Source organism: Scyliorhinus torazame, chromosome 9, assembly GCF_047496885.1.
Source record: "Scyliorhinus torazame isolate Kashiwa2021f chromosome 9, sScyTor2.1, whole genome shotgun sequence".
Taxonomy (NCBI): Eukaryota; Metazoa; Chordata; class Chondrichthyes; order Carcharhiniformes; family Scyliorhinidae; genus Scyliorhinus; species Scyliorhinus torazame.
In genome coordinates this window covers 63,429,777-63,456,332 of record NC_092715.1, presented here as the reverse complement: position 1 = coordinate 63,456,332, position 26,556 = coordinate 63,429,777, and the positions used below count along the sequence as shown (strand labels likewise).

General features: G+C 52.5%; 1 protein-coding gene across 3 annotated transcripts in view; it reads left to right on the top strand.

The window, feature by feature from the left end:
• pde8b (phosphodiesterase 8B) overlaps positions 1–26,556 on the top strand; it is a 642,529-nt gene that overhangs the window by 527,733 nt on the left and 88,240 nt on the right. For 2 of the 3 annotated variants that reach the window (XM_072516021.1, XM_072516019.1), the window contains exons 6-8: positions 8,198–8,286; positions 9,205–9,283; positions 23,786–23,926. In XM_072516021.1, coding sequence (XP_072372122.1) covers positions 8,198–8,286; positions 9,205–9,283; positions 23,786–23,926 — 309 coding nt within the window. The remainder of the gene's footprint in view (positions 1–8,197; positions 8,287–9,204; positions 9,284–23,785; positions 23,927–26,556) is intronic. The other variant, XM_072516020.1, reaches the window with a different exon arrangement.

Sequence of the window (26,556 nt, the reverse complement as noted above, 5' to 3'; positions counted from 1 at the left end):
ATTGGGAATTCATCTCTCGCCAGGGAACAGGCTCAGGGGGACATCCTTCTTGGCCTCCAACTCCCGAACTAGTCAGAATAAATGGCACACCATACGGCAAGTTTTCGACAAAACAAAGGCGACCCGTAAACAGGGTCAGTGCTCTTTCGAGTGCAAGAAACCACTCATGCGCCTTCACCGCTCTTCTATCCTTGAGTCTCTCAAAGTGAACTCTAACGACCTACGCCACAGAACCTAAATTCTCAGTCAAGGCAACACCTTCGATGATGGCCATCATCCGATGCACAAAGCACCGCCAAGGCCCCACCCCAGCCCACTCCCGCCGCCACGAACAGATGAGGATTTTCGCAATTTATCTCGACTCTCACAAAAAGACCAGCAGGAACCTCCAGGGACATGTCGCCCAAGAAAACACAAGTATGAAATGTGCATCTGAACTAAACAACGGATTAAAAGACGATCAGAGCCAGAGCTCACGAAAACATGACCGTTCCCGTGCTCAAATCACGTGACCCCCGAAAATGTAATTTTAAAACGGGAAGCTAATGCAGCCATGAATAGAGCAAGAAGATTTAAAGGAGCCAATCAATCACTTAGGATTGAAGTAGAGTGTTACTGGTGCAGGGGTAATCACTCCCCTAAAGCCTGCTGGTAAAAAGAGGTTGAATGTTTATTCTGCCATGGAAAAGGTCATTTAATAATCTTTTATTAGTGTCACAAGTAGGCTTACATTAACACTGCAATGAAGTTGCTGTGAAAATCCCCTAGTTGCCACATTCTGGCGCCTGTTCGGGTACACAGAGGGAGAATTCAGAATGTCAAATTAACCTAACAAGCACATCTTTCGGGATTTGTGGGAGGAAACCTGAGCACCCGGAGAAAACCCACGCAGACATGGAGAGAACGTGCAGATTCCCAACAGACAGTAACCTAAGCAGGAATCGAACCCGGGACCCTGGCGCTGCGAAGCAACAATGCTAACCGCTGTGCTACCGTGCGGCACCAATGTAAAGTAAGTCAAGTCTATCCAGTAACAGAGTTAATAATATATCATAAGTGTATAATATGGAACAGTCTAGTACTATGGATTTAAATGTTCAATGTGAAAGCGGCAAAGTAGCCCCATCTCTGTGAAGCTGTTGGTAAATGGTAATCCCTTAAAGAAGAAAATTGACACAGGACAGGAAAACACCATTTTCGATATTTACAAGAAGGTGTCCAGCCACAGTATCTGAGGGATACCGCAGCAAAACTATCAATGTACAGGGGAAAAGCCACCAAGATAAAGGGTATTTCTGCAGTGCCTGTAAGCTGTCAGCAGCAGTCCGCTCAACTCCCAATAATAAACTGTCAGGACAGGGCCAAGTCCTTTTGGCCCAAGATAATCAAGTTAAACTGGATGGAGATCTTCCAAGACAGGAAGAGACACATGGAATTAATGAGGACATATGAGAATGTTTTTCGCGACAAGTTAGGTGACGTAAAGGGCCTCCAGCGAAGATTTATGTAGATCCAGATGCAACCCAGATGCGGGGGGGGGGGGGGGGGGGGGGGCAAGGGGTTGCGGCATCATCGGGAGAATGGGGAATTGTATAACACATTAAATACCCTCGAGCACAACCTATGACGCCACTGTCACTTTTTTCCGCATTGCAGGCTGACCTCCGAACCCTTCACCCATCTCTCCAGGCAGCTCCCCCCCCCCCCCCCCAGCACACCACATGCAAGTGATGGGTGTAAGCGAGCATTCAGCAGACAGGCAGGTGTCAGACTATGACATAGACTGAGGAACACCAGCGCGCAGCTCTCTGCGGGTTACCATCAGCCCCCCTGACTTGGACCTGCTGACAATTCCAACATAGTCCCAGCACCCTGGAGTGATGTGACATTTGGGTGTTGGCTGCTGCATGTGTGGCGTTGCCTCCCACAGTGTTCAAGCACAGTGTCCAGGCCTCAAGGTCTGATTGGGATGCTAGGCAAAGACTCCCACACGCGACATGGCCCGCCCACCCATGGGAATCCACTTGGGATGTGTGATGTGTTCACTTAACCGCGATTGCCAAATTCCCTATTAGCAATAGCCTTCAGCTGCATGGCCAGTTGCCTCGGTAGTCGGTGGGGGTTATGGGTGGTTGGTGGGGCAGGCAGGGACAAGGGTTGCCTCCAGAATGGATACACACGGTCCAGGGATTGGAATGGTGTGCCGTGTGCGGTCCCCACCCCCCCCGGTCACCGCCCCCCCCCCCCCCCTTCAACGCCTCCCCCCCCACACTCCCGGCTGGCACACCTCTGCGGAGGGTCCCCTTCCCCCATCTGGGGTTCCCCCCTGCCAGCCCAGAGTTCCCACCCCCCCGCCGAGCACTGGGGTAGCAAGCCCAGCGCCCCGGGCTCTTTGCCTGTGAGCAAAGATGGCTACTCACCTCCTCGGCTCCCCACACAAGCCATTCCGCCAGGTTCACAGCTTTCAAAAGGAGTACTAATCAGCACCAGCGTGACCACTTGCTGGGGAGGCCAAGGAATCATGGGACGTCCTTGGATATGGTGTGGCTTCCATTAATTGTATGGAAATAGGGCTTAAGTGGTGATAATTGGCCTCTTACCACGCTACAGCGAGATCCCTATTTCTTAAAATGTATTTTATTACAAACATGTACTAAACCAGGTTACAGCAAATAAACACCCCGGGAAACATACCTCCCAGCAATCAACTATACAGTCTGTACAACATTTTCCTTTTTCTCACCCCCCCCTCGACAAACAGCTCCTCAAACATGGTCACGCAGTCGCACAGTGGGCGGCACGGCAGCATAATGGTTAGCACTGTTACTTCACAGCGGAAGGATCCCAGGTTTGTTTCCCGCTTCGGTCACTGTCTGTGCGGAGTCTGCACGTTCTCCCCGTGACTGCGTGGGTTTCCTCCGGGTGCTCCAGTTTCGTCCCACAAGCCCCAAAAGACGTGTATGTTAGGTGAATTGGACATTCTGAATTCTCACTCTGTGCACCCGAACAGGTGTCGGAGTTTGATGACTAGGGGCATTTCACAGTAACTCCATTGCAGTGTTAATGGAAACATTAATTGTGACAATAATAAAGATTATTATTATTATTATAAACATCCCCCACCTTTTCTAAAACCCCTCTGCAGAGCCCCTCATCTTCTATATCTTCTCCAATCCAGGAAGTCATACAGGTCACCCAACCAAGCCGCTACCCCCCTGACGATGTCGACCGCCACTCCAGTAAAATTTGCCGTGCAATCAGAGAGGCGAAGGCCACGACATCGGAAGGCCGATGTCGGCTTCTCTGAAACCCCAAATATTGCCACCAAAGGGTCCGGGTCCACCTCCTCCCCCACTATACTGGCCAAGACTGAGAACATTCGCCCAGAATACGAGATCCCTATTTTGCCTACGGGAACGGGCTGGGAGCATCGCAGGCTGTTATTTACGCCAAAGCCTAACCGGTGGAGTTCCCACTGTGGTCAATGAAACATAATGAGGGGGCAGTGATTCGAGCTTATAACCCGTTAATTAAATAAAATCAGCTGTTTTCATGTTCCCTCTGACCTGGGGTGGGAAGACCATTGTGGCGGGACTGGGGCGGGCCAGCCGCCCGGCGCTGAGCCCAGTTTTGACCTAACGCGGGATTCACCGCCCATTTGGGATTCTTAGCGGCAAGGATAGAGGATCCATCCTTAATTGAGGTGTTCAAAATTATGAGGAATTTTGTTTCCATTTGCAAGAGGTAAGGCCGGGATTCTCCCGCAATTGGCGGGACGGCCCGACGCCAGCTCCAAGAGCAGCACGAACCACTCCGGCCTCGAGTCATCACTCGCTAGGCCCGCGGCAGTGGGGTTGGCACCGCATGTGCAGAACCACCGGCGTGTATCCTGCGCATGCGCAGGGGGTTTCTTCTCCGCGCCGGCCATGGCGGAGCCTGACAGAGGCCGGCGCGGAGGGAAAGAGTGCCCCAACGGCACAGGCCCGCCCACAGATCGGCGGGCCCCAATCGCGAGCCAGGCCACTGTGAGCCCCCCCCCCCCCACAGGGTCGGATCCCCCCCGCGTTCCCCCCTGAGGTCTCCGCTAGCCACCCTCCAAATCAGGTCCCGCCGGGATGGACCATGACTATTTCACGCTGGCAGGACTGGCCGAAAACGGGTGGCCGCTCGGCCCATCGGGGCCTGGGGAATTCCCAGGAGTGCCACTGCCAACGGCCCCCGACCGGCGTGGCGTGATCCCCACCCCCGCCCAAAAACCGGCACTGGAGAATTCAGCAGCTGGCGTCGGAGTGGCGGGGTGAGATTCGACCCGGCGGGGGGTCGGAGAATCCCGTAAGTAAAGGGCACTCATTTAAGGCAAAAGCCAGGAGGCGATGGGGAGGAAATATTTGGTATCACAAGTTATGAAGCATTGCATGAAAGGGTGATGGATGCAAATCCAATAATAATGTTCAAAACAGACATGGTTCATACACTTGAAAAGGAAAAATATGTCGAACTAGGGGAAAAGGGCAGAGACTGGAAACAATTGGATCATTCTTTTGAAGAGCCAGTATGGGCAAGATGGTCCAAATGGTCTCCTTCTGTGCTGCATTATTCATAATAATCTTTATTGTCTCAAGTAGTCTCACATTAACACTGCAATGAAATTACTGTGAAAAGCCCCTAGTTGCCACATTCTGCCGCCTGTTCGGGTACGCTGATGTAGAATTCAGAATGTCCAATTCACCTAACAGCACGTCTTTCGGGATTTGTGGGAGGAAACCGGACCAGCCGGAGGAAACCCACGCAGACACAGGGAGAACGTGCAGACTCCGGACAGACAGTGACCCAAGCCGGGAATCGAATCTGGGACCCTGGCTCTGTGAAGCAACAGTGCTAGCCACTGTGCTAAGGTCATGCTGGTCAACGGATATGAGGTGAGGAACATCGGCTAACCCAACAAAAAGGGCTATTTGATTTTTTAAAAAAGAAATTTAGAGTACCCAATTATTTTTACCAGTTACGGGGCAATTTAGTGTGGCCAATCCACCACATCTTTGGGTTGTGGGGGTGAGACCCACGCTGGCAGACAGGAGGAGAATGTGCAAAATTCACAAGGACAGTGACCCAGGGCCGGGATCGAACCCAGGACCTCAGCACAGTGAGGCAGCAGTGCTAACCACTATTTTAAAACAATGTTAAGAGGTAGCATGAATATTTGGAATGGTGTTTCGAATAGGTTAATGTAGGCAAACAACTTTAAATTAATTTAAGCAAGTTCACTTTATGGTGAAATATCTTCTGGATGGATGAGTTAAGATGGAATTAATCATGTTACTGATTTGTGTGATTGGAGATGGGAGAAGATGGTCGGCACGGTGTAATATGATGTAATACTCTAATTGAGTTCCCCGTGGGACTCGTGGAATATGAGCTTTCCCAAAGCAGATGGAGGCCCGCCCAGACTGAGCTCATAATTAACCTGTATGGAAGTTGGCCCAAACAGGGATCGGCATGTTGGTAGTCCCGACTGGGACATATACCGTGTGTATATGTCGCCAAAGCAGCTGCTTACTTTGACTGTGAATAAACTAGCGTTTCCTCGACTACTCGGAAAGATCATACAACAATTCTGTAGCCTGGTCTTTGGAGATTGAGGGTAAGGCTCATATTATGCTCTTTCCTGTGGTGGATGTGGAGATAGGGAGGGCATTTTATTGGGCGGATAGGGGGGCCTCTGCCCCTTGCACAAATCCATCCTGATTAAGTCCATAATGAGAAGGCCCATGGGCAGCCTTCCTGCCATGCCACCAATTGAGGACCTTAAGTGGGCAGTTAAGGGCCTTGTCCTGCCACTGCTGGCATTAAACCAGCAGCAGGCAGGCCTGTTGCCACACAGGGAGCATAACGAGGAAACCTGTGGGAGTGGATTTTGGTCTTCTGTGGGGATCCCTCATTCAAAGGCACTCAGTGCTGATCGAGGGGCAGCATTAGAATTGGAGGCCCATTGAGAGCCACAGTCCTGCCCTTGTTGACACCCCCTGACACCCCCCCCCCGCGCCAATACTCACCTGAGTCCACGGATCCAATGAAGATCCAGGCCACAGGTGGGTATCTTTCCAGCAGCAGCCACCATCTCCCCCTAACCCTAACCCTGACTCTTGGTAGAATCATAGAATTTACAGGCAGAAGGAGGCCATTCGGCCCATCGAGTCTGCACCGGCCCTTTGGAAAGAGCACCCACCTAAGCCCATACCTCCACCCTATACCCACACCTCCACCCTATTCCTGGAACCCCACGTAACCTTTTTTGGACACTAAAGACAATTTAGCATGGTCAATCCACCTAACCTGCACATCTTTGGACTGTGGAAGGAAACCAGAAGAAATCCACGCAGACACGGGGAGAAAGTGCAGACTCTGCACAGACAGTGACCCAAGCCAGGAATTGAACCTGGGACCCTGGAGCTGTGAAGCAACAGTGCTAACCACTATGCTACCGTGCCGCCCCTGTACCGTGGTTCTGGGAAAAGGCCCACTAGTGACCTCTCAACTGCCTGAATGTCACACATACCAGCAGGTCTCCCCAGCAGGATGCAATATTGGTCTTGTGCCGGCTCTCTAGATGTTTCTACCATAAAATTCTCCCCTCATCTTTTTTCATGTGACCCACATGATACCAGACCGAGGACTGTTTGTTGCTGGCACAGAGTGAGAAAGTGCAAAATTATTCAATTCCCATTATTGTCAACCCTCATTCTCATGAACACAGTATTCAGGGAAAATGTATTAAAACATTTTTTCTGTGGTTAACATTGGCTATAGAAAAGCAACGATGATCAACAACTTTGGTGATTTGCATCAAATTTTATTTCTGTGTAGGTAGGATGTTATTAAACTTTTTGAAACAAAATGTTACTACTTTTTTAAAATCTGGAATTTTCTAATAGTTACACATAGAGATTCTTGATGCAAGCTAAATGTATCACCTGGGGCATTGAATCACACCCAGTCCTGTTAGTATCTTAAATCCACAAAAGTGCATTGTCTAGCAACAGTTACTGGTCAGGAATCCCACGCAGAAACCACAGCTTTGAAATCTTCTATAAAAGGGTTGATCTTTCATTCTGTTTGTGGTTTGTAGGTAACAATACACCTGCCATGAGGCTGAATAAAGTATGTTTAAAATAATTACCAGTATTCATGTCTGAGTTACGTGAGCAGCAATTTTTGCCTTCAGTCTTATAATGCTGTGAATAAGGTCAAGTTCCCACTCAATAAATCACTTTAACTGCTGATTGCCCATTGAATGTTACAGTATATAATGGAATTAATTGATAAAGTCTGTCTTTATTATTAAGGAACTCACTTGTGTTTAATGATATGTCAATGTAAATCAGCGTGCTGTTAGATTTCCAGTGTTTATTGGAATTTCTGTCTCTCTGTTCATTAGAATGTCTTCACTTTGTGGATACAAGGTTTGTTCAGTATTTATCTAAAATAATTGAGCTGTGCAAACTGAATCTAATGCTGTTAACAAGACCAGAACCTATTACTTAAGGCAGTCCTTGGACATTCTGAAAGCTGTTTGGCCTGTTCTGGCCTTGTTCAGCTTCATTTCAAAATCGTTCGCTTCAGGGACCATTTGGTATAGCGTTATTCTACTGTGCTACTCTATAAAACTGACAAGTTGACACCATTGTCTGTTTGGGACAAATGGGATTGAAATCCTCATGAGTGCAGTGGAATGACCTCCATTCATGACTCCAGCCTGGAGACCCCAATGGATCCCACCTCAAGAACCCTAGTCTGTGCAGCACCCCTTTCCCAACTCCCCGAAACATTCTGATGTTCCTACGTTTATGTCTCACCCTCTCCACCCCCTCCTATTACCGCAATAACAATCAAATCGAACATCTTTCTCAGTCCTTTCATTCTACAATAAACCACTTCCACCTCCTACCTGCCTCATTTCCAATGCTGCATTTTCTCCTTCTGCCAAGAATGTTGATGGCAACGTCCTCCTTTAGAGAGAGAACTTTTCATGTGTCGGCACCTCCACCGGTTCATAAATCTGTTATGTGCCCTCCTGACTTGAAAGAAAAATGGGATTGGGTTAGTGTTTCCCGTGTAAAAAGGTTGTGTGAGGCTTTCACACGTTCTGTTTCAGATTTTAAAATACTTGCCATTAATCCTATTTTCTCCTTACCCATAGCAGTACATCGAGAACCCAAATGTAACAGCATGCTACAATGAACTGATTCAGTTAGAGCATGGGGAGGTGCAGTCACAATTCAAACTCCGGTACGTATTTATCTCATTAGTTGGCATTTGACCGACGCAACTAATTGAGTTAAGTATTTAGGGCAATGCATTTAATATGTTAATAGAACAACATGAGGAAAGGTCACCAGACCCATCCTGGAATACTGAAGGAGATTGGGGAAGAAAGAGATGGAGAGGTACTTGTCATAATTTTTCAATGATCTCTGGGAGCAGGAATTATGCTGAAGAACTGGGCAGGGACAAACATTACATCCCAAAGTATAAACCAGGTAATGATAGGCTAATTAAACGTGTCTTGGTTATGGGTACATTTCTAGAATCCATTATATGGGATGAAATGAATGAATACTCGGAACAGTCACCTCGATTTGTCAAGGGCAGACTGTCCTTCACTAATTCAGTCGAATAATTTGAAAAAAAAAGTCCCAGTGCAGTGATGGATTTCTGAAGGAGTTTCATAAAGTATCACATAAGAGACTTGAAACTGTATGGCATTAGAAGAAACATAACTGCATCGATACAGAGATGGTGACAGCACAGAAGGCAATAAGTAGATGCAATTCTTTCTTGATATAACGCTTTTCCACAAGTGGGTTTTGAGGCAGAATATTCAATATCACTTAAAATGGAATTGGATACATTTTTGAATCGGCATAATGTAAAAAGGATTCAGAGAAAGGACAAGGAAATGGGATTAAAGTAGACAGCTCAAGTTAAACGGCTAACACCAATACCATAATGACAGACTGAATGGCCTGCAACACCATTTTAGATTGCAGAATTCGGGGCAATTAGGTAAATGACCTGAATCAGCTGTAAGTTACTTGCTGCTACAAAATATTGGGCACTCTTCATGAAAGTCATCTAAAATAAATATTTATTTCCATAAATGCATGTAATACTCAAATATTTCCATTTCTCTGATCATTTTTCCAGGGCGTGCAGTTCCATATTCACAGCTCTAGAACACTGCCAAGAGGCTATAGAAATTACAAATGAAGATCATGTCATTCAGGTAACCTAACATTATAATTTTGCTACAGCTCGTATATAAATCATTTGTTTAAATTAGTTATTTCCACATTAACATTTTCTAAAATCTGTATTCTTCTGTTCTACAATATTCCTTACAAAGCTCATGCAATTCAACATCGGAACAAATGTTCAGAAAAGAGTTTACAGGCCATCAGGATGATCCCAGAAACTATAGGGCTCATCCATCTGATTGAAACCCCAGTCTGTTATTGTTCGTTTATCTTGGAATTTGATGGCTTCCTACTCTAGCAGGAATCTTGCCGGAGACAATGGGGCTGGATTCTCCGTTTTTAGGACCATGTCCCCACGCCGCCGGGAAAACTGTGGTCTTTTACGCCAGGAAAACTGGCGTCAAAAGGCCACAGATTCCCCGTTTTGCTGGAGGCTAGCAGGCAGCTGTCGTGGAGCTCGCAGCTCTAGCTGCCAATATGGCCCCTCGGACCTCCGGGTCAGAGGCCGTGTATACGCACGGCGGCGGCCTCCAGCGGCCGTGCTGTGCTCCATGGTGGACTCAGACCGTGGAACTGGACCGCTGAAATAGTGCCCCGCATCGGCCGCTCACACGCCCCGGACCGCCCGCACACATTGCCCCCAGCTCCGAATGATGCCCCCCTGCCCGCCAATTGGCCCTCCCCGACTGTGGCGAGGATCACAGCCGGTGGGACCATGCTAGAACCATGCCGTCGGGAATTTGGCCGGTCGGGGACAGAGCATCGTGGGGCGGGCCTCAGGCAAGGGCCTGTGACGGTGGATACTCAGCGTGGCGTACTCCATGAGTACGCCGATATTCGGGGGGGGGGGGAAGAATTATGAAACCGACGCCGGTCCTGATTTTGTGCGCCAAAACAAATTCTCCGCCCCATCACCGAATGCGATTTCAGCGTCGGGGGGGGGGGGCGGAAAATCCAGCCCAATGGTCTTTTGTTGAAAAACATGTATTTACATGCTGACTATCTGAAGAGGTTAAATAAGACTAAGACATAGATGGAGATACTCTCTGAGGTACTTCACACTCATCTCCTCTCAGTGAGTAACAACACATCACACTGTGACATGGTTCCTTGCACACATGCTCAGTAGCTATCATTAGAGTTACCCTTTACACTGCATCTCCCCCTCGAGTCTCAATACCCATACTATTATACACACGTCTCCTAGGCCTTGCCCTCACAGTCTCTTGCATTGGTGAAGTCAATCTCTGACTATGTTCTCAGCACTCCTTCAAGATGTGTAGGGTGTATGCTGTCCAGAATCATCTCCTTGAAAGGTACCAACCTCCTCAGACAGAGATTTCTGCTTCTGATCCACAGTATAAAAGCGATGAACAGATCTTGTTCTTTTCTTCTCTTTTGTTCTTTCCACCCTTCTTGGTACTTTGGGGAATGGTTGGACTGTTGGCTGTTCTTGTTTCAAAGAATAAAGCATGTTCAGTTCCTGTGAAGATTTATACAGCAGTAGAGGGTTTACATACTTCGACTGCTGAAATAAATAAAATATTATGCAATGCCTCATCCATAAGCTAATCAGATGGACGACAAGAAAGATGAAGAGTATTCCAAAGAAACAGTGATAATTGTCCTGCTGATACTATAGCAATTTATTTTTCTGCTGGTTGTGGTTCAGCTTGCACATTTTCTTTGGTGTGAGTTTGCTCCTCAGCAGGTCTGGATATCTCTGGAGCTTCATCAGAATGTACGCTGCCTTCAAAAAGTAACAGTACGAAGTCTTACAACACCAGGTTAAAGTCCAACAGCTTTGTTTCGATGTCACTAGCTTTCGGAGCGCGGCTCCTTCCTCAGGTGAATGAAGAGCTATGTTCCAGAAACAGACAAATTCAAAGATGCCAAACAATGCTTGGAATGCGACCATTAGCAGGTGATTAAATCTTTACAGATCCAGAGTGGACGAGGAGGAGCGTAACAGACATCTACAGACGTTGAAAGATGCCCTCGTACGAACGGGATATGGTGCTCGACTCATCGATCGACAGTTCCAACGCGCCACAGCGAAAAACCGCACCGACCTCCTCAGAAGACAAACATGGGCACAACCGACAGAATACCCTTCGTCATCCAATACTTCCCCGGAGCGGAGAAACTACGTCTTCTTCTTCACAGCCTTCAACACGTCATTGATGACGATGAACATCTTGCCAAGGTCATCCCCACTACTTGCCTTCAAACAACCGCGCAACCTCAAACAAACCATTGTTTGCAGCAAACTACCCAGTCTTCAGAACAGTGACCACGACACCACACAACCCTGCCATGGCAATCTCTGCAAGACGTGCCAGATTATCGACATGGATACCACTATTACACGTGTGAACACCACCCACCAGGTACTCGTGCGACTCGGCCAATGTTGTCTACCTCATACGCTGCAGGAAAGGATGTCCCGAAGCGTGGTACATTGGCGAGACCATGCAGACGCTGCGTCAACGAATGAACGGACATCACTTGAACTACACTTCAGCAGTCAAGGGCATTCAGCCTTTGATCTCCGGGTAAGCGTTCTCCAAGGCGGCCTTCAGGACGCGCGACAACGCAGAATCGCCGAGCAGAAACTTATAGCCAAGTTCCGCACATATGAGTGCGGCCTCAACCGGGACCTGGGATTCATGTCGCATTACATTCATCCCCCACCATCTGGCCTGCGAAATCCTACCAACTGTCCTGGCTTAACACAATTCACACCTCTTGAACCTGGGGTTACCCCATCTCTGGATCTGTAAAGATTTAATCACCTGTTAATGGTCGCATTCCAAGCATTGTTTGGCATCTTTGAATCTGTCTATATATATGTTTCTGGAGCAGACCTCTTCATTCACCTGAGGAAGGAGCAGCGCTCCGAAAGCTAGTGACATCGAAACAAACCTGTTGGACTTTAACCTGGTGTTGTAAGACTTTGTACTGTGCTCACCCCAGTCCTACGCCGGCATCTCTACATCATCGCCATTTCAAAAAGTAAAACAAGGTTCAGGATCCCTTCCTGTGACAAATCATCAAAGGTCTAGAATGTCATCTTGCAGCTGGTCACATTCATCCTTGGTGCATCTGCCTCCTGCTTCATCGAGCTTCACCTTGAAGAGAAAGGAAAGATCTACGATGCCATCCTGTGGTCGTAGGGAAGGAGTTTTCTCTATGGAGACTGATATCACAGCTTTCTGAGGCAACTTGAGTTTCTTGAATGGAGGTTTCTTTAATGGATTTCTCCTTCTATCTGGTAAATTCAGATTTTCTGGAACTGTCCTAAAATGGGTTAACTTGCCACACCCACGTCACTGCACAATTTGGGCGGAGCATTCTTCCCGCCTGCAGACCTTTTTCCCACCACAGGGGGGCCATTGTAAAATGGTGTTTGGCATCTTTCAAGATGGTTTCCCTGGTTGGTGCCTTGCCCTACTTTCAATTTTACGAGCCACAAATTGAACAACTTCATCGAATCTCTCACTACAAGCCTTATTCTACCTCCATTCTTTAGCTTGTCTAGCCAGTTCTACAACTTTGCTTGAATTTAAATCTCCCCGAGATTGTAAGAGGTCAGAGCGATTCTCTTCTAAAACGCCAACAACAATTCTGTCTCTGATCAGGTTGTCTTTTAGTTTTCCATACTCAGTCTTCGTCAAGGCAGTACAATTAGCTGATGTATGAGTCAATCCCTTCATCGTGTTTTCGACTGCGCTGATTAAATTTCACCCTCTGTATGACAATATGTTTACAAAGACTGAAGTATGAGTCAACGGCTCCAATGACATCCACGTAGGAGGTTGCTTCGTCTACCTGTCTGGTCAGCACGTCATTTGCTGTGCTCTCAATAACATACAACTAAGTGCTAACTTGAACTTTGTTTGCTTTTCTTGCAAGACATGAGGCATTGCAGTATTGGGTAAAACATGATTGCCAATGTTGCCATTGTTCAGCCTGTCTGAGGCTCTCTACATTTTGAAATGATTCTGCAAGGGGTGAAGTAATAGCCATTTCTCATCCTGGTTTGATGCGTTTTTTTTTGCCACACTGCTTGTGTTACCAGACACTGGGCTGCTCTTGTGTTTTTCATTGCAGGGGGGTGGCCTCAAAGTCCTCCACCTGTTGTATTACACTGTAGCTGCGTCTACATTCAGGCTTTCCCCACCTTTTTCTTTCGATCCTCTGAGTATATTGTTATTGAGCATTTATCTCAGGATTCGTTAGCATCTTATTCTCGAAGAGATCTTGCTGGAGGCAGTGGTCTTTTGTTCAAAACCATTTATTTACGTATTAACTCTTTACAAAGATTAAATAAGACCAAGGCATGGCTGGAGATATTCTCTGAGATGCTTCGCCCTCATCTCTTCACAGTGAGTGATACCACTGTAATGTAGCTCCTTAGGCACTTGCTCAGTAGCTATCATTGGAGTTAACCATTTATTCTCCACCTAGAATTTAACCTCCAATGTACTGTCCTCTTCCTGCAGGCTTCAGTTTTCAGCCTGCACCAGCAGATCCCATGTTCCAGTCTCAGTGGGCTGTCAATATGACAGTGGCGCAGTGGTTAGCACTGCTGCCTCACAGTACCAGGACCCGGGGTTGATCCCGGCTCTGGGTCACTGTCCGTGTGGAGTTTGCACATTATCCCCATGTCTGCGGGGTTTCACCCCCACAACCCAAAAAGGATGTGCAGGTTAGGTGAATTGGCCACATTAAATTGCCCCTTAATTGGAAAAAAACTATTGGATACCCTAAATTATTATTATTTTAAATGGGATATAAAATCCTTTCAGACTTCATGATAAGACATCCTTGATAGGAGAAATGTAACAGAAAATCAGTAATTGTCATTCTCGGTGTAACCCTTTGTCACCTTGGAGGGATTTGTTTTAGAAATATAATGGCCGGGATTCTCCGCTACCCGGCGGGGCGGGCCGTACTGGCGCCGAGGAGTGGCGTGAACCACACTGGCGTCGGGCCGCCCGGAAGGCGTGAATCCTCTGCACCTTCAGGGGCTAGGCCGGCGCCGGCGGGGTTGGCGCCGCGCCAACTGGCGCCGAAGGGCCTCCGCCGGCCGGTGCAAGTTGGCACATGCGCGGGAGCACCAGCGTGTTCTGGCATGATCCCAGTGCATGGGCAGCGGGTTTCTTCTTCGCGCCGGCCATGGCGGACGTTTACAGCGTCCGGCGCAGAGGGAAAGAGTGCCCCCACGGCACAGACCCGCCCGCAGATTGGTGGGCCCCAATCGCGGGCCAGGCCGCCCACAGAGCCAGGCCCCGTCGGTAAGAACCTTGGGCGTCATTCTCCGACCCCCCAGCGGGTTGGAGAATGGCCGTTGGCCGCCGTGAATCCCGCCCCCGCCGGTTGCCGAAGTCTCCGAAGGGAGAAAAGTCGGCGGGGCGTTAATGTCGCCGCTGCCGTCGGAGAATGGCACGGGTCTGCGCAAGGCAGCCGATTTTCGGCCTGCCGATATTCTCCCTTCCGGATGGGCCGAAGTCCCGTCGACGTGATGACCGTTCACGTCGACGTAAATTAAACCTCCTTTTCATCGGCGTGACCCGGTGCTCCAGGTTCACGCCGACCGGCGTGGAGGTGAGTGACGGCCTGGGGGGTTGGCTCTGGGCAGGCGATGGCGTGGCCGCAGTCTGAATGCGTGAGGAGAGGTGTGTCTCGGGTTGTGTGTGTGTGTGCGGCGGGGGGGGGGGGGGTTAGAGTGGGCTGGGCTCCGGGGGAGTGCCGGGAGGGGGTCCGTGCTGGGGTGGAGGTTGGGGTGGGGGGGTCCGTGCCGGGGAGGGGGATGGGGGGTCCGTACCGGGGTGGAGGTTGGGGGGGTCCGTGCCGGGGTGGAGGTTGGGGGGGGGGGTCCGTGCCGGGGTGGAGGTTGGGGGGGGGGGTCCGTGCCGGGGTGGAGGTTGGGGGGGGGGTCCGTGCCGGGGTGGGGGATGGGGGGTCCGTGCCGAGGTGGAGGTTGGGGGGGGGTCCGTGCTGGGGAGGGGGATGGGGGGTCTGTGCCGGGGTGGAGGTTGGGGGGGTCCGTGCCAGGGTGGAGGTTGGGGGGGGGGTCCGTGCCGGGGTGGAGGTTGGGGGGGGGGGTCCTTGCCGGGGAGGGGGATGAGAGGGCAAGTGAGTTGGTCCACCTGGCCAGGTGCCAGCCTCCAACAGTTGGACCCATGCGGTCCATGCCATCTGGCTGGGGGGGGGGGGGGGGGGGAGGGGATATGGGCAATGATGACATGTCGTCGTTCCCCTCCCCCCCACCAGGCCGTCATGTTTTCCGATCATCCAGCGATGTTGGCCGCCGTGGCGGCAGCCGCTCATGTCTATGTTGCCCTGGATGAGGAGGAGGAGGAGGAGGAGGAGGAGGAGCGTGACAGAGAGGCGGCGCAGGCTGCCGCAGAGGGACAGGCGGCAGCCGCCCAGGCTGGAGGGACACCTGACCGACAGGACGAGGAGGGGGAGGAGGACGTCGCGGCCCCACGGCAACAGAGGCACCCGAGGGCGCCCCGTGTGTACTGGCCCCGGCAGTCATACCAGGACCTCACGGACCGGGAATGCAGGAGGAGACTCCGGATGAGGCGGGAAACCGTGGCACACATCTGCCACCTGCTGGCACACCTGTCACCGCGTGGCACTGGCGGGGGACACCCTCTCCCCGTGTCCGTCAAGGTTACGGTGGCCCTGAACATTTATGCAACGGGGTCATTCCAGGCACCGAGTGGGGACCTGTCCGGCATATCGCAGACATCGGTGCATCGGTGCATCCGGGCAGTGACAGATGCCCTATATGCCATGGCGCACCGCTACATCCGCTTCCCTGTGGACCGGGCCAGCCAAGATGCCTGGGCCGTGGGCTTCTCTGCCGTGGCCGGGTTCCCCATGGTCCAGGGCGCGATCGATGGGATGCACGTCGCCGTGCGGCCACCTGCAGATAACAGGGCCGTGTTCACCAATAGGAAGGGGACCTATTCGATGAACATACAGGTGGTCTGCGACCACCGCATGATGATCCTGCACGTCTGCGCCCGTTACCCAGGCAGTGTACACGACTCATACGTGTTGTCGCGGTCATCCATCCCCGGCATGTACGAGGGACGCCATCCCCGGCTGAGGGACTGGTTGCTGGGCGACAGGGGCTACCCATTGCGATCGTGGCTGATGACGCCTATACGGAGGCCACGCAATGAGGCGCAGAACCGCTACAATGATGCCCATGTAGCGACAAGGGGAGTGATAGAGAGGTGCTTTGGCGTGCTGAAGATGCGTTTCAGGTGCCTGGACCTCTCTGGGGGCGCCCTCCAGTATCGGTCAGATAGGGTTGGCCGCATCATTGTGGTGTGCTGCGTCCTGCACAACATAGCCCAGCAGAGGGGCGATGTGCCGCAGGCAGAGGAGGGCGGACTGGAGGAGCAGCAGGAAGAGGCGCAGTCCTCCCCAGATGAGGGGGATGGGGGTAATGGTCAGGGCAGACGGGGTAGACTCAGGCGGGTGGCTGTCCACCGTTACCGGCTGGCCCAGCGGGCACGGGACAGACTGATAGCCGCCCGCTTCACTGACTAGATGGGCGTGGGAATCGGGTAGTATGGCCACAGACCGCACACCATGGCAACAGCCGACCACCCACACCCCCCACCCATCCACCCACCCAGCACCCTCACCCCCCTCCCCAACCCCACCCACCCCACCCGCATGCACCCCCCCCCCCCCCCATTGCCGATCCACCTGCGGCACAACGGGCCGGGCTCACACAGTTGCGGGTGGACGCGTGTCTATTGCAGGCCATGGAGGATGATGACAACCCGCCCTGCGGTGAGCTCCTGGCTCTACATCGTTGGACTATGTCTGACCCATGGCCACAGTACCACCATCCACCCGGACCATCCCTGCATGCGGCTGTGACACTGCAGCGCACGGTCCCGTCCTCTGCCCGGGGGGATGTTAATGGCGGCCCAGGGGGAAGGGGGCAGACTCACCTGGGGCTGAGGTAAGACCACCCCTCACACACACACTTGCGCTCAACGTACATGACACCCCTGCACGCTTTGGACAGAGCACAAAGGCAGCTTCTGTAGGTGTAACATTGACTTTAATAACCAAAGGAGTTCATGCACGTGCCCTAGCCCCTAAAACTCATCTGTGCCCTGCACCCGTGCCAACTTACTCAGTGTCTAATTGTTTGGCCTTACGGGCCCTTTGACTACGTCTACGTGGTTCCCCAGACGGTACAGCAGAACTGGAGGTGGACTCCTGTGATTCCTGCCCTCTGACACTGGATCCCTTTGGCGGCCGTTTCCTGGGGCGTCCTGGCCTAGATGGGCCAGGCTGAGCCCGGGCGACTGGGATGGCGAGCTGCCAGCCTGTCCTGCCCGTTGCCCACCCGATGCACCTGGGACGGAAGGGGGGGGGGAGTCCGAGGTGTCGCGGTGTACCGGGACCTCCCCTGCAGGGGGAGCCGGGACGGACCACACCACCTCCTCCTCCCTCGGGGTGCCCGATGGCCCCCAGGCCTCTACATGGGTGGGGGATGCGAACGGACTGGCCATCCGACGCCCCCCCGACATCTGGCGCTGCCAGTCCTGGAGGCCCGTGCTGGTATCGACAGGGGTCTGCAGGTTTGCAGCCATGGAGCCCAGGGAGCCATGGCCTGCTGAGACTGGGCCATGGCCTGCAGAGACTGGGCTATGGCGTTGAGCGCCTCTGCCATCTGGCGCTGGCACTGGCTCATGGCCTCCTGTGAGAGGGCAGCCATTTCCTAGGCCACAGACGCCGCCTGCACGGAAAGCCCCAGGCCTCGCAAACCGTTCCCCATGTCTGACACCGTCGCACCCATTGCCTCCACCGCGGACGCCACCCGTGCGGTGTCAGCTTGGGTGGCACGCATGACCGGCACCACTCCCAGCTCCTGGACGCGGGTGGACTCCTCCACCTGCGACTGCAGCCGCCGCAAGCCGCCTGTCACCCTCTTCGCTCGTCTCCGGGTCGGTGGTTGCATCGGATCTATGTGTGGGTGTGGTAACTCCAGGAACCCGGGATCCATCTGGGCGGCAGATGTTCGCTTGGGCTGGGCTGCCCTCCGACCGCCCGGCCCCTCTGCTGCTCCTACCTCCACCTGCTGTACCGGGACGGCTGTGTTGTGCGCACCAGTGAATGTACCAGACGCCTCATCACTCAAGTGCCCAACCGAGGTGAGTGTTTCTGCGATGGTGGAGGGTGTTGGTGACAGCAGTGGCGTTGTGTCGTGCTCTTTGTCCCACTCTGAGTCCATGGCACTTTGGGGTGGGGGTTCGTCTCCACCCATCCACTCAGAGTCACTGTCCGGTATTTCGTCTTCCTGGGTAGTGCTGTCCCGGGTAGTGGTGTCCTGGGCAGTGCTGTCCCGGGTAGTGGTGTCCTGGGTAGTGGTGTCCTGGGTAGTGGTGTCCTGGGTAGTGGTATCCTGGGTAGTGGTGTCCTGGCTCAGATGTGACGGGGGCCTGTGGCTGCCCCCCTCGTCGCTGGGTGGTCACTCCCGCACGTGACGGGATGTCGTCTCCCTGTTGCTCCAGGTCTCTCCGTCTCCCGTGGCCTCCGAGGGGCATCCTGCGGGCGTCGCATGCTGGAGGATGCGGGTCTCTCCGTCTCCCGTGGTGTGCGAGGGGCATCCTGCGGGCGTTGCATGCTGGAGGGTGCGGGTCTCTCCGTCTCCCGTGGTGTGCGAGGGGCATCCTGCGGGCGTCGCATGCTGGAGGGTGCGGGTCTCTCTGTCTCCCGTGGTGTGCGAGGGGCATCCTGCGGGCGTCGCATGCTGGAGGGTGCGGGTCTCTCCGTCTCCCGTGGTGTGCGAGGGGCATCCTGCGTGCGTCGCATGCTGGAGGGTCCGGGTCTCTCCGTCTCCCGTGGCCTCCGAGGGGCATCCTGCGGGCGGTCTGCAGCTGCGGGGATGGGTGCCTGGACGTTTGGTCCTGCGATACACAATGAAGCATGCATGTTTAGACATCAGGCAGTGATCAGGCGATACGGGGGAGGGGGATATAGGGGAGGGGGGATATGGGGACGGGCTGTCGGTGGCTCACTTGCTACTACGCCCCCGACCTCTGCATCAGCAACCTCCCGGTCCTCAGGTCCGCCAGCCAGTTCCAGGGCCCTTTCCCCGTGTTCGGTCAGTGGCCTCTCATCAGCGGGCCCTCCTCCAGTCCTCACATGCTCCCTATTGTTGTGTGCGCGCTTATCCTGTGGGGGGGGGGGGTGGCAGGGGTAAAAGGCAACACTGTTAGGCAGGTATATGAATGCACGCCAATGGTTGCGCGTGGATTGCAGAGGTTAAGGTTAGGGCTGGATTCACTTGGGGATATGGGGGAGGGGGGATATGGGGGAGGGGGGGATATGGGGGAGGGGGGATATGGGGGATATGGGGGAGGGGGGATATGGGGGAGGGGGGATATGGGGGAGGGGGGATATGGGGGATATGGGGGAGGGGGGATATGGGGGAGGGGGGATATGGGGGAGGGGGATATGGGGGATGGGCGATATGGGGAGGGGGATATGGGGGATATGGGGGAGGGGGGATATGGGGGATATGGGGAGGGGGGATATGGGGAGGTAGGGATATGGGGGAGGGGGGATATGGGGGAGGGGGATATGGGGGAGGGGGGATATGGGGATATGGGGGAGGGGGGATATGGGGGAGGGGGATATGGGGGAGGGGGGTATATGGGGAGGGGGGATATGGGGGAGGGGGGATATGGGGGAGGGGGGATATGGGGGAGGGGGGATATGGGGGATATGGGGGAGGGGGGGATATGGGGAGGCTCACCCTGCCTGCTCTGACAAGGTCGTTCACCTTCTTGTGGCACTGGGTGCCTGTCCGTGGTGTCAGGGCCGCAGCGGTGACGGCCTCTGCCACTTCCCTCCACAGACGCCGGCTGTGGCGTGGGGCAACTCTGCGGCCGTGCCCAGGATACAGGGCGTCCCTCCTCTGCTCCACCGCGTCCAAGAGCGCCTCCACATCCTGTGACTCAAACCTCGGGGCTGAGCGGCGGCCAGCCATCCAGTCGGGTGTTGCGGTCGGGTGTTGCGGTCGGGTGGGGGGGAGCAGCGCGGCCTTATGAGCCGTCACGCCGTGCGGCGCGTATGACGCTGCACGGCATGAACCACTGCGCAAGCGCGGATCCCGTTACGTCGCTGCTATCCCATTTCGGGCCGGAGACTTTCGACCCATTTTTCCGACGTGATGCAAGTCAGATTTGCGCCGTTTTTTGCGCCGATCGGCGGACTTTCCACCGATAACGGAGAATTTCGCCCCTTGTGTGATTTACGCCAGCGGGACTGGCCGAAAACGGGCAGCCGCTCGGCCCATTGCGGAGCAGAGAATCTCCGGGGGGGGGGGGGGCGCTGCCAACGCCCCTCGACTGGCGTGACGGATTCCCGCCCCCGCCAGAAAAACAGCACCGTAGAATTCGGCAGCCGGCGTCGGGGCGGGACTCACGCCCCCCCCCCCCCCCCCCCCGGCGATTCTCCGGCCCTGCGGGGGGTCGGAGAATCCCGCCCCATAAGAATGATAAATTAAATGTTTCACTTCTTTCAATGGCAGCTGTCGGTTTGTTCTTGCTATTAGGTCATTGCCAAATATCCTGGCTCCATTTACTAACAAGAGGTCTGAAATAGCAGTTAATTACAACAAGATTTTATTCTGGTCTGTATTCCATGGTTTGTTTCTCTTCCTTCACAAAGTGGTGCAGAAGGCAGACTTTCATCTGTTCTGATAATTAGGTTTTCCTAAAACCGTACTAGCCTGTCACCAGAGGCTTACAGCTGGAGGAGTATCACTCCACACCAAGCATGGCTGACCAGCACCCTCTCTGTCCCTTACCCCCTGCCATCGGTGTATTTGCAGTTCGATCCTCAACTTGTTGGCCTTCCAGTTCTGGGTTCGGACTCTGACTCACAGGTCGGGACACTACCCACTCTGCCACAAGACCTCCACAATTCCATGGCTTACCTGAGAGCAACAACACAAACTTCAGACTGGGGGGTGCAGTCACCAGGACACTGTAAATTGGGATCTCTAGGATTTGAGTTTGAATCAAACTACAAAAGTCTCTTCCACTGACTGTAAATGTCTTAGGCTTAGGCCAAGGCCCAAAATCAAAAGACAATCCCGACAACCATAAAATTACAACTCAATCGACAGTCATGAAAGAAAGGCTGTGAAGAAAGCTAATGTGCGATGTGCAGCATTTGAGGTTGAAGGAGGTTGAAGCAGCCATGTTGTTGGAGCAGGATAAAGGGGAGCTTTACTTTGCATGTAGCTTTTCTATAGATCACTTTGGCCACTTAATGGTGAGGCAAGGCAGGAGTTCCTTGCACTGGCCACCCTCAGCTTCATCAGCACAAACATTCGATTGCAAAACTTTAAAGAAAGACTTTTTAAAAATTAATATTCTTGTCCCACACTTCAGCTGTATTTTACTGCACCTTATCATTCATCACATGCCATCCAGTCCCAGGATAATGCAATGCAAAATCTCTCAACTATTTATTGCGACAGATGTCGAGGGACTTGGAGGTTTGCAAATCAGTGTGGGTTTAGTATTTATTTTCCCAGTGACTACATGTGAATATATATTTATAAGGGTGATCTTTACCTTCCATCTGCTTGATGCAATGCAAGGAGCAGCACATGGTACAGTCCCTGTAATATGATTGTGAATCAGGCTTCCTGACTGCAATAAAATCAAGTCCAAGGCTGCGGATGACTGCTATTTCTAAATGTGTATGTAGAACAGCATTTGTTTTTTTCAATTTGATTCGTAGATATCAGTAAATACCAGCCAGTTGTAAAAGTAACACAGTCATTACAGTCATGTAGTAAAATAGACCAGCTATGAGTCCTGACTGTAGTATATCAATATACATGATCAGTGTATGTAAAACTAGTACAGTCAATTCAACACTAGATGCCTCACTATCAGGTGATATAAAAAGGACTTTCCCGTTCTTTCTGAGAGCGTGTGCTTTAGGGGAATGAACAGACAAGACATAGAATAGCTAGAGAGAGAGAAGTTATAAGTTATTTCATTATTACATTGTATAGTTAGTTTGTCATCTTTACTGTATTTTATTTCTTTACTAGTTGAGTATTGAGTAAAAAGGACTCACAAATATTATTTATATTACTCAATAAATGAGTTTATCTTTACAAAAAGAATATTGTCAATTTTATCAACTCGGCTGTTTCAAAAGAGTAATATACTATATTGCACAAGTTAATATAACATTGGCATCATCAGGATCTGACTGGAATTTTAACTCGGAGGTTTTAGTGGGAAGTCTCTGCGTTCCCTGCCAGGCCAACCCCATGTGAAAGAGACTGAGGCACCGTTCCTAATGTGGCCAGTTGCAGCAAAAGCGCAGACACCTAGATGCACCTACCAAGATCTCGGGTGCTGACTCTGCCAACGTTTATGCGGTCATGGGAGATCTCTTGATTCGATTACCATTAGCAAGTGGATCGCCCACCTTTGCTTCTCTCTATTTCAACGGTGCTGGGAAGTCCAGAGGAGGTGACCCGATCAGGCATTCCAGGTGATTTCAGATGCCTTCAGCTGGAAACATCTCTTAGCTTCTCCTGCGTGCGTTGTAAGAAGGTCGCTTCAAATTTAAAACTCTGGCAAAGCTTCGGAGTCCACACCAGGTGGACATATTTATTCCAGACCAGCCAATAATTTTGTTCTTACTGCACCAAGGATACTTCATTATTCCAATTAAGGCCTCAGGAGTAGGAAGTGCCATGTTCTGAGCCCCTTTGCCCTGTCACATCAGTGCCATGTTAGAGGTGGGCGAAGGCTCCATCGAATAAGTTCTGGCTCAAGTTGGATTCCTGGCATATCTAAGAGTTAACCTAGTTTTGGTTCTTCTGAAGGATACAACATGTTCATGAAAGGCTGAAGAGTGACAATTTTGGTAAGGAGGAGCAGTATTCTGTGGGGAGAAGGCAGGGCAGTGGCAGTAAGTGGATTGCATGAAGTAAATTGCTCTTTCAGAGATCGAGATCCATCACAGTCATGACAAGTTAAATGGCCGCCTTCTGTGCTTTAAATATTCTGACTCTAGAAGATCTGCTGGAGCTACGCCGGAAATATACCAGAATAGACATGGATTTGCAGTGCCTAGATAATTTATCGTGCTAGTTCTTTTCCCTAATTCTTTAATGGGATGCAATCAGTGCTGGCAGGACCAGCATTTATTGCCCATCCCTAATTGCCCTTGAGAAGATGGTGGTGATCTGCCTTCTTGAACCGCTGCAGTCCATCTGGTGTAGGTACCCCCACCGTGCTGTTAGGATCAGAGATCTAGATTCTTGATAAAAGAATCACAATATCTCTGATTTTACTGGGAAGAATAACCTTTTGATGATGACACACTGCAAATAATGAGTCGCAGTAAGTGCCTCTGGTACTTTGTCAACACAAATGAAAAAAAACACAAGGTGTAAATTTGAGCAGAAAATTAACCTCAAGTCTTAATTTCCATTGCAGTATGTGAATCCAGCATTTGAACGTATGATGGGTTATCATAAGGGGGAGCTGATTGGCAAAGAACTTACTGAACTACCCAAAAGTGACAAAAATAAAGCAGATCTTCTTGATACAATAAACACATGTATCAAGAAAGGAAAGGTAAGAGTTCCTTTCAGCATTTAAGGTCTTTGATATATTTATCACTTATATATTATGTATGTTATATATGCTCTTGGGATCTTGCAATAGTTTAATTACCCACTATTTCTGTTTGCCTGTCTCTCTCAGAGTGTAGAGCATGCCTGGAGTCATGGCTTCATGGCTGTGTTATTTCCCCTGCCAATATTTCCAGCAGAAGCCACGCATCGCAGGTGCTGACTATGGTGGCTTTTAAGGCAGACCAGCCGCTGTGGGCATTCTGCGGCTTTGGCTCGTTGGTTGTCGGCAGGTTAGCTGTGATGCACCAACTGAGTAGCTCTTTTGTCTCAGGGTCTTTGAGTCCAGCGACATGGAGTCTCCTGTGGCAGAGTTTTTTCTGCCTGTGTTGGTGTGAGGCAGGAGTGATGGAGATGGGAGAGCTGATTAGTTGATAGTCGATCCAGCAGTCGTGGCATAGGTGATGCAGACATCTTTGCGATCCCTTGCCCGGGCAATGATATTAGGTGCCAGTGCTTGGAGCGGGGGTGTTGCCATGAGATCTGCTTGTCCCTCTGGGGAACAGGGGGTGCGATTCTCCGCTCCCGCGCCGGTTGGGAGAATCGCCTGGCGCGTCATTTTTCCACACAACGCCGGTCTGACGCCCTCCCGCGATTCACCCAAGCAGCGAGAACGGCCCCGTCGTGTTCTGCGCGGCGCAGGCCAGAGAATCACCCGAGACACCCAAAATGGCGATTCTCCGCTATTCTCCGGCCCGGATGGGCCGAGCGGCCTGCCCAATACGACGGGTTCCCACCGGCGCCGTCCACACCTGGTCGCTGCCGGCGGGAACAGCACCGGAACGCTGGGGGGACGGCCTGTGGGGGGGGGGGGGCCAGGGGGTTTCCTGCACAGGGGGGCCTCAAATGGGGTCTGGCCCACGATCGGTGCCCACCGATCGGCGGGCCGGCCTCTCTGAAGGAGGACCTCCTTTCCTCCGCGCCCCGCAAGATCCATCCGACATCTTCTTACGGGGCGCCCTCGGGGAGGACGGCAACCACGCATGCGTGGGTGACGCCAGTTACGCCAGTCGCCGCTTCATTTACGCGGCGCCGCTTTTACACGGCGCCAATGCCCGGCGCGCGCTGATGACGCTGCTTTCACGACACGCCCCCCCGAGTTTCCTGCGGCCCCGATCCTCGCCCATTTTCGGGCCCTGAATCGGTCGAGATCGGGGCCGTTTCGCGCCATCGTGAACCTCGACGGCGTTCACGATGGCGTGGGCACTTAGTCGCGGGAGCGGAGAATCACGCCCAGGGACTTTGTGATGACCAGGTCATGTTCTGGAGGAGGACTCCGTTGGCGTTTGTTTTCCCTACCCCTTACCTGCCTAACACATCTTTCCAAAGGTTTGTGTCCTTTCCAACTCTAGCATTGAAGTCGCTGAGGAGAATCAGCTCGTCTCCCTTTGGGATGCAGGACAGCAATTGGTCGAAGCTGGAATAGAATGCCTCTTTTGTCCCATTTATTGAATTTCGGGTTGGGGCATAGGCACTGACGGTTGTGATGTGCTGCTTCTGGGCCAGGGTGAGCCCTACAGTTGTGAGGCATTCGTTCACCCCCCGGGGGGTTTGTTAAGACGTCTGACCAAACTGATTTTTACGATGAAGTTGACCCCGTAGAGACGACGTTCTTTTTCTGGTTTGCCTCTCCAGAAGAAGGTATATCCGCCACCTTGTCCTTTAAGCTGGCCATCTCCTACCAGTCGTGTCCCACTCAGGGCGGTGAAGTCAATGTTGCACCGTCGGAGTTCCCGAGCTATGATGGCAGTGCTACGCTCAGGTCTGTTGCTGCTGGGATTGTCCATAAGGGTCCTGAATTCCAGGTTCCAAAATTCATTTGGTTGGGTGGGATGGGGTTGGGTTGGAGATGCCTGTGGGTGGATTCTTTTAACGTGGGCTGATTGTTGCACACCAACCACCACACGGGCCCGCGGGAGGGAGGACTTAGCCCAGTGGCAGGGAGACGACTGGAGACCAGGCTTTGCTGTAGGACGGGAAGTAACACACACTCATCATCCTCCAATCAGCTGCCTGCCGTCAGTGACTCACATTTAAAGGGTGATGTCATTTTCCCCCTTTCTTATGCCTTGCAGTCTTGCCCTTGTATGCACTACTCCCCTCGACCCGCTGCTGCTCCCCTCTCCCCGCTGTTGCTCCCCTCGACCCGCTGCTGCTCCCCTCGACCCGCTGCTGCTCCCCTCGACCCGCTGCTGCTCCTCTCTCCCCGCTGCTGCTCCTCTCGCCCTGCTGCTGCTCCCCTCGCACCGCTGTTGCTCCCTTCGCCCCGCTGCTGCTCCCCTCGACCCGCTGCTGCTCCCTTCGCTCCGCTGCTGCTCCCCTCGACCCGCTGCTGCTCCCTTCACCCCGCTGCTTTTCCCTTCGCACCGCTGCTGCGCCCCCTGCTGGTGCTGCTGCCCCCCCTCGCTCCGCTGCTGCTCCCCCCGCACCGCTGTTGCTCCCTTCGCCCCGCTGCTGCTCCCCTCGACCCGCTGCTGCTCCCTTCGCCCCGCTGCTGCTCCCTTCGCCCCGCTGCTGCTCCCCTCGACCCGCTGCTGCTCCCTTCGCCCCGCTGCTGCTCCCTTCACCCCGCTG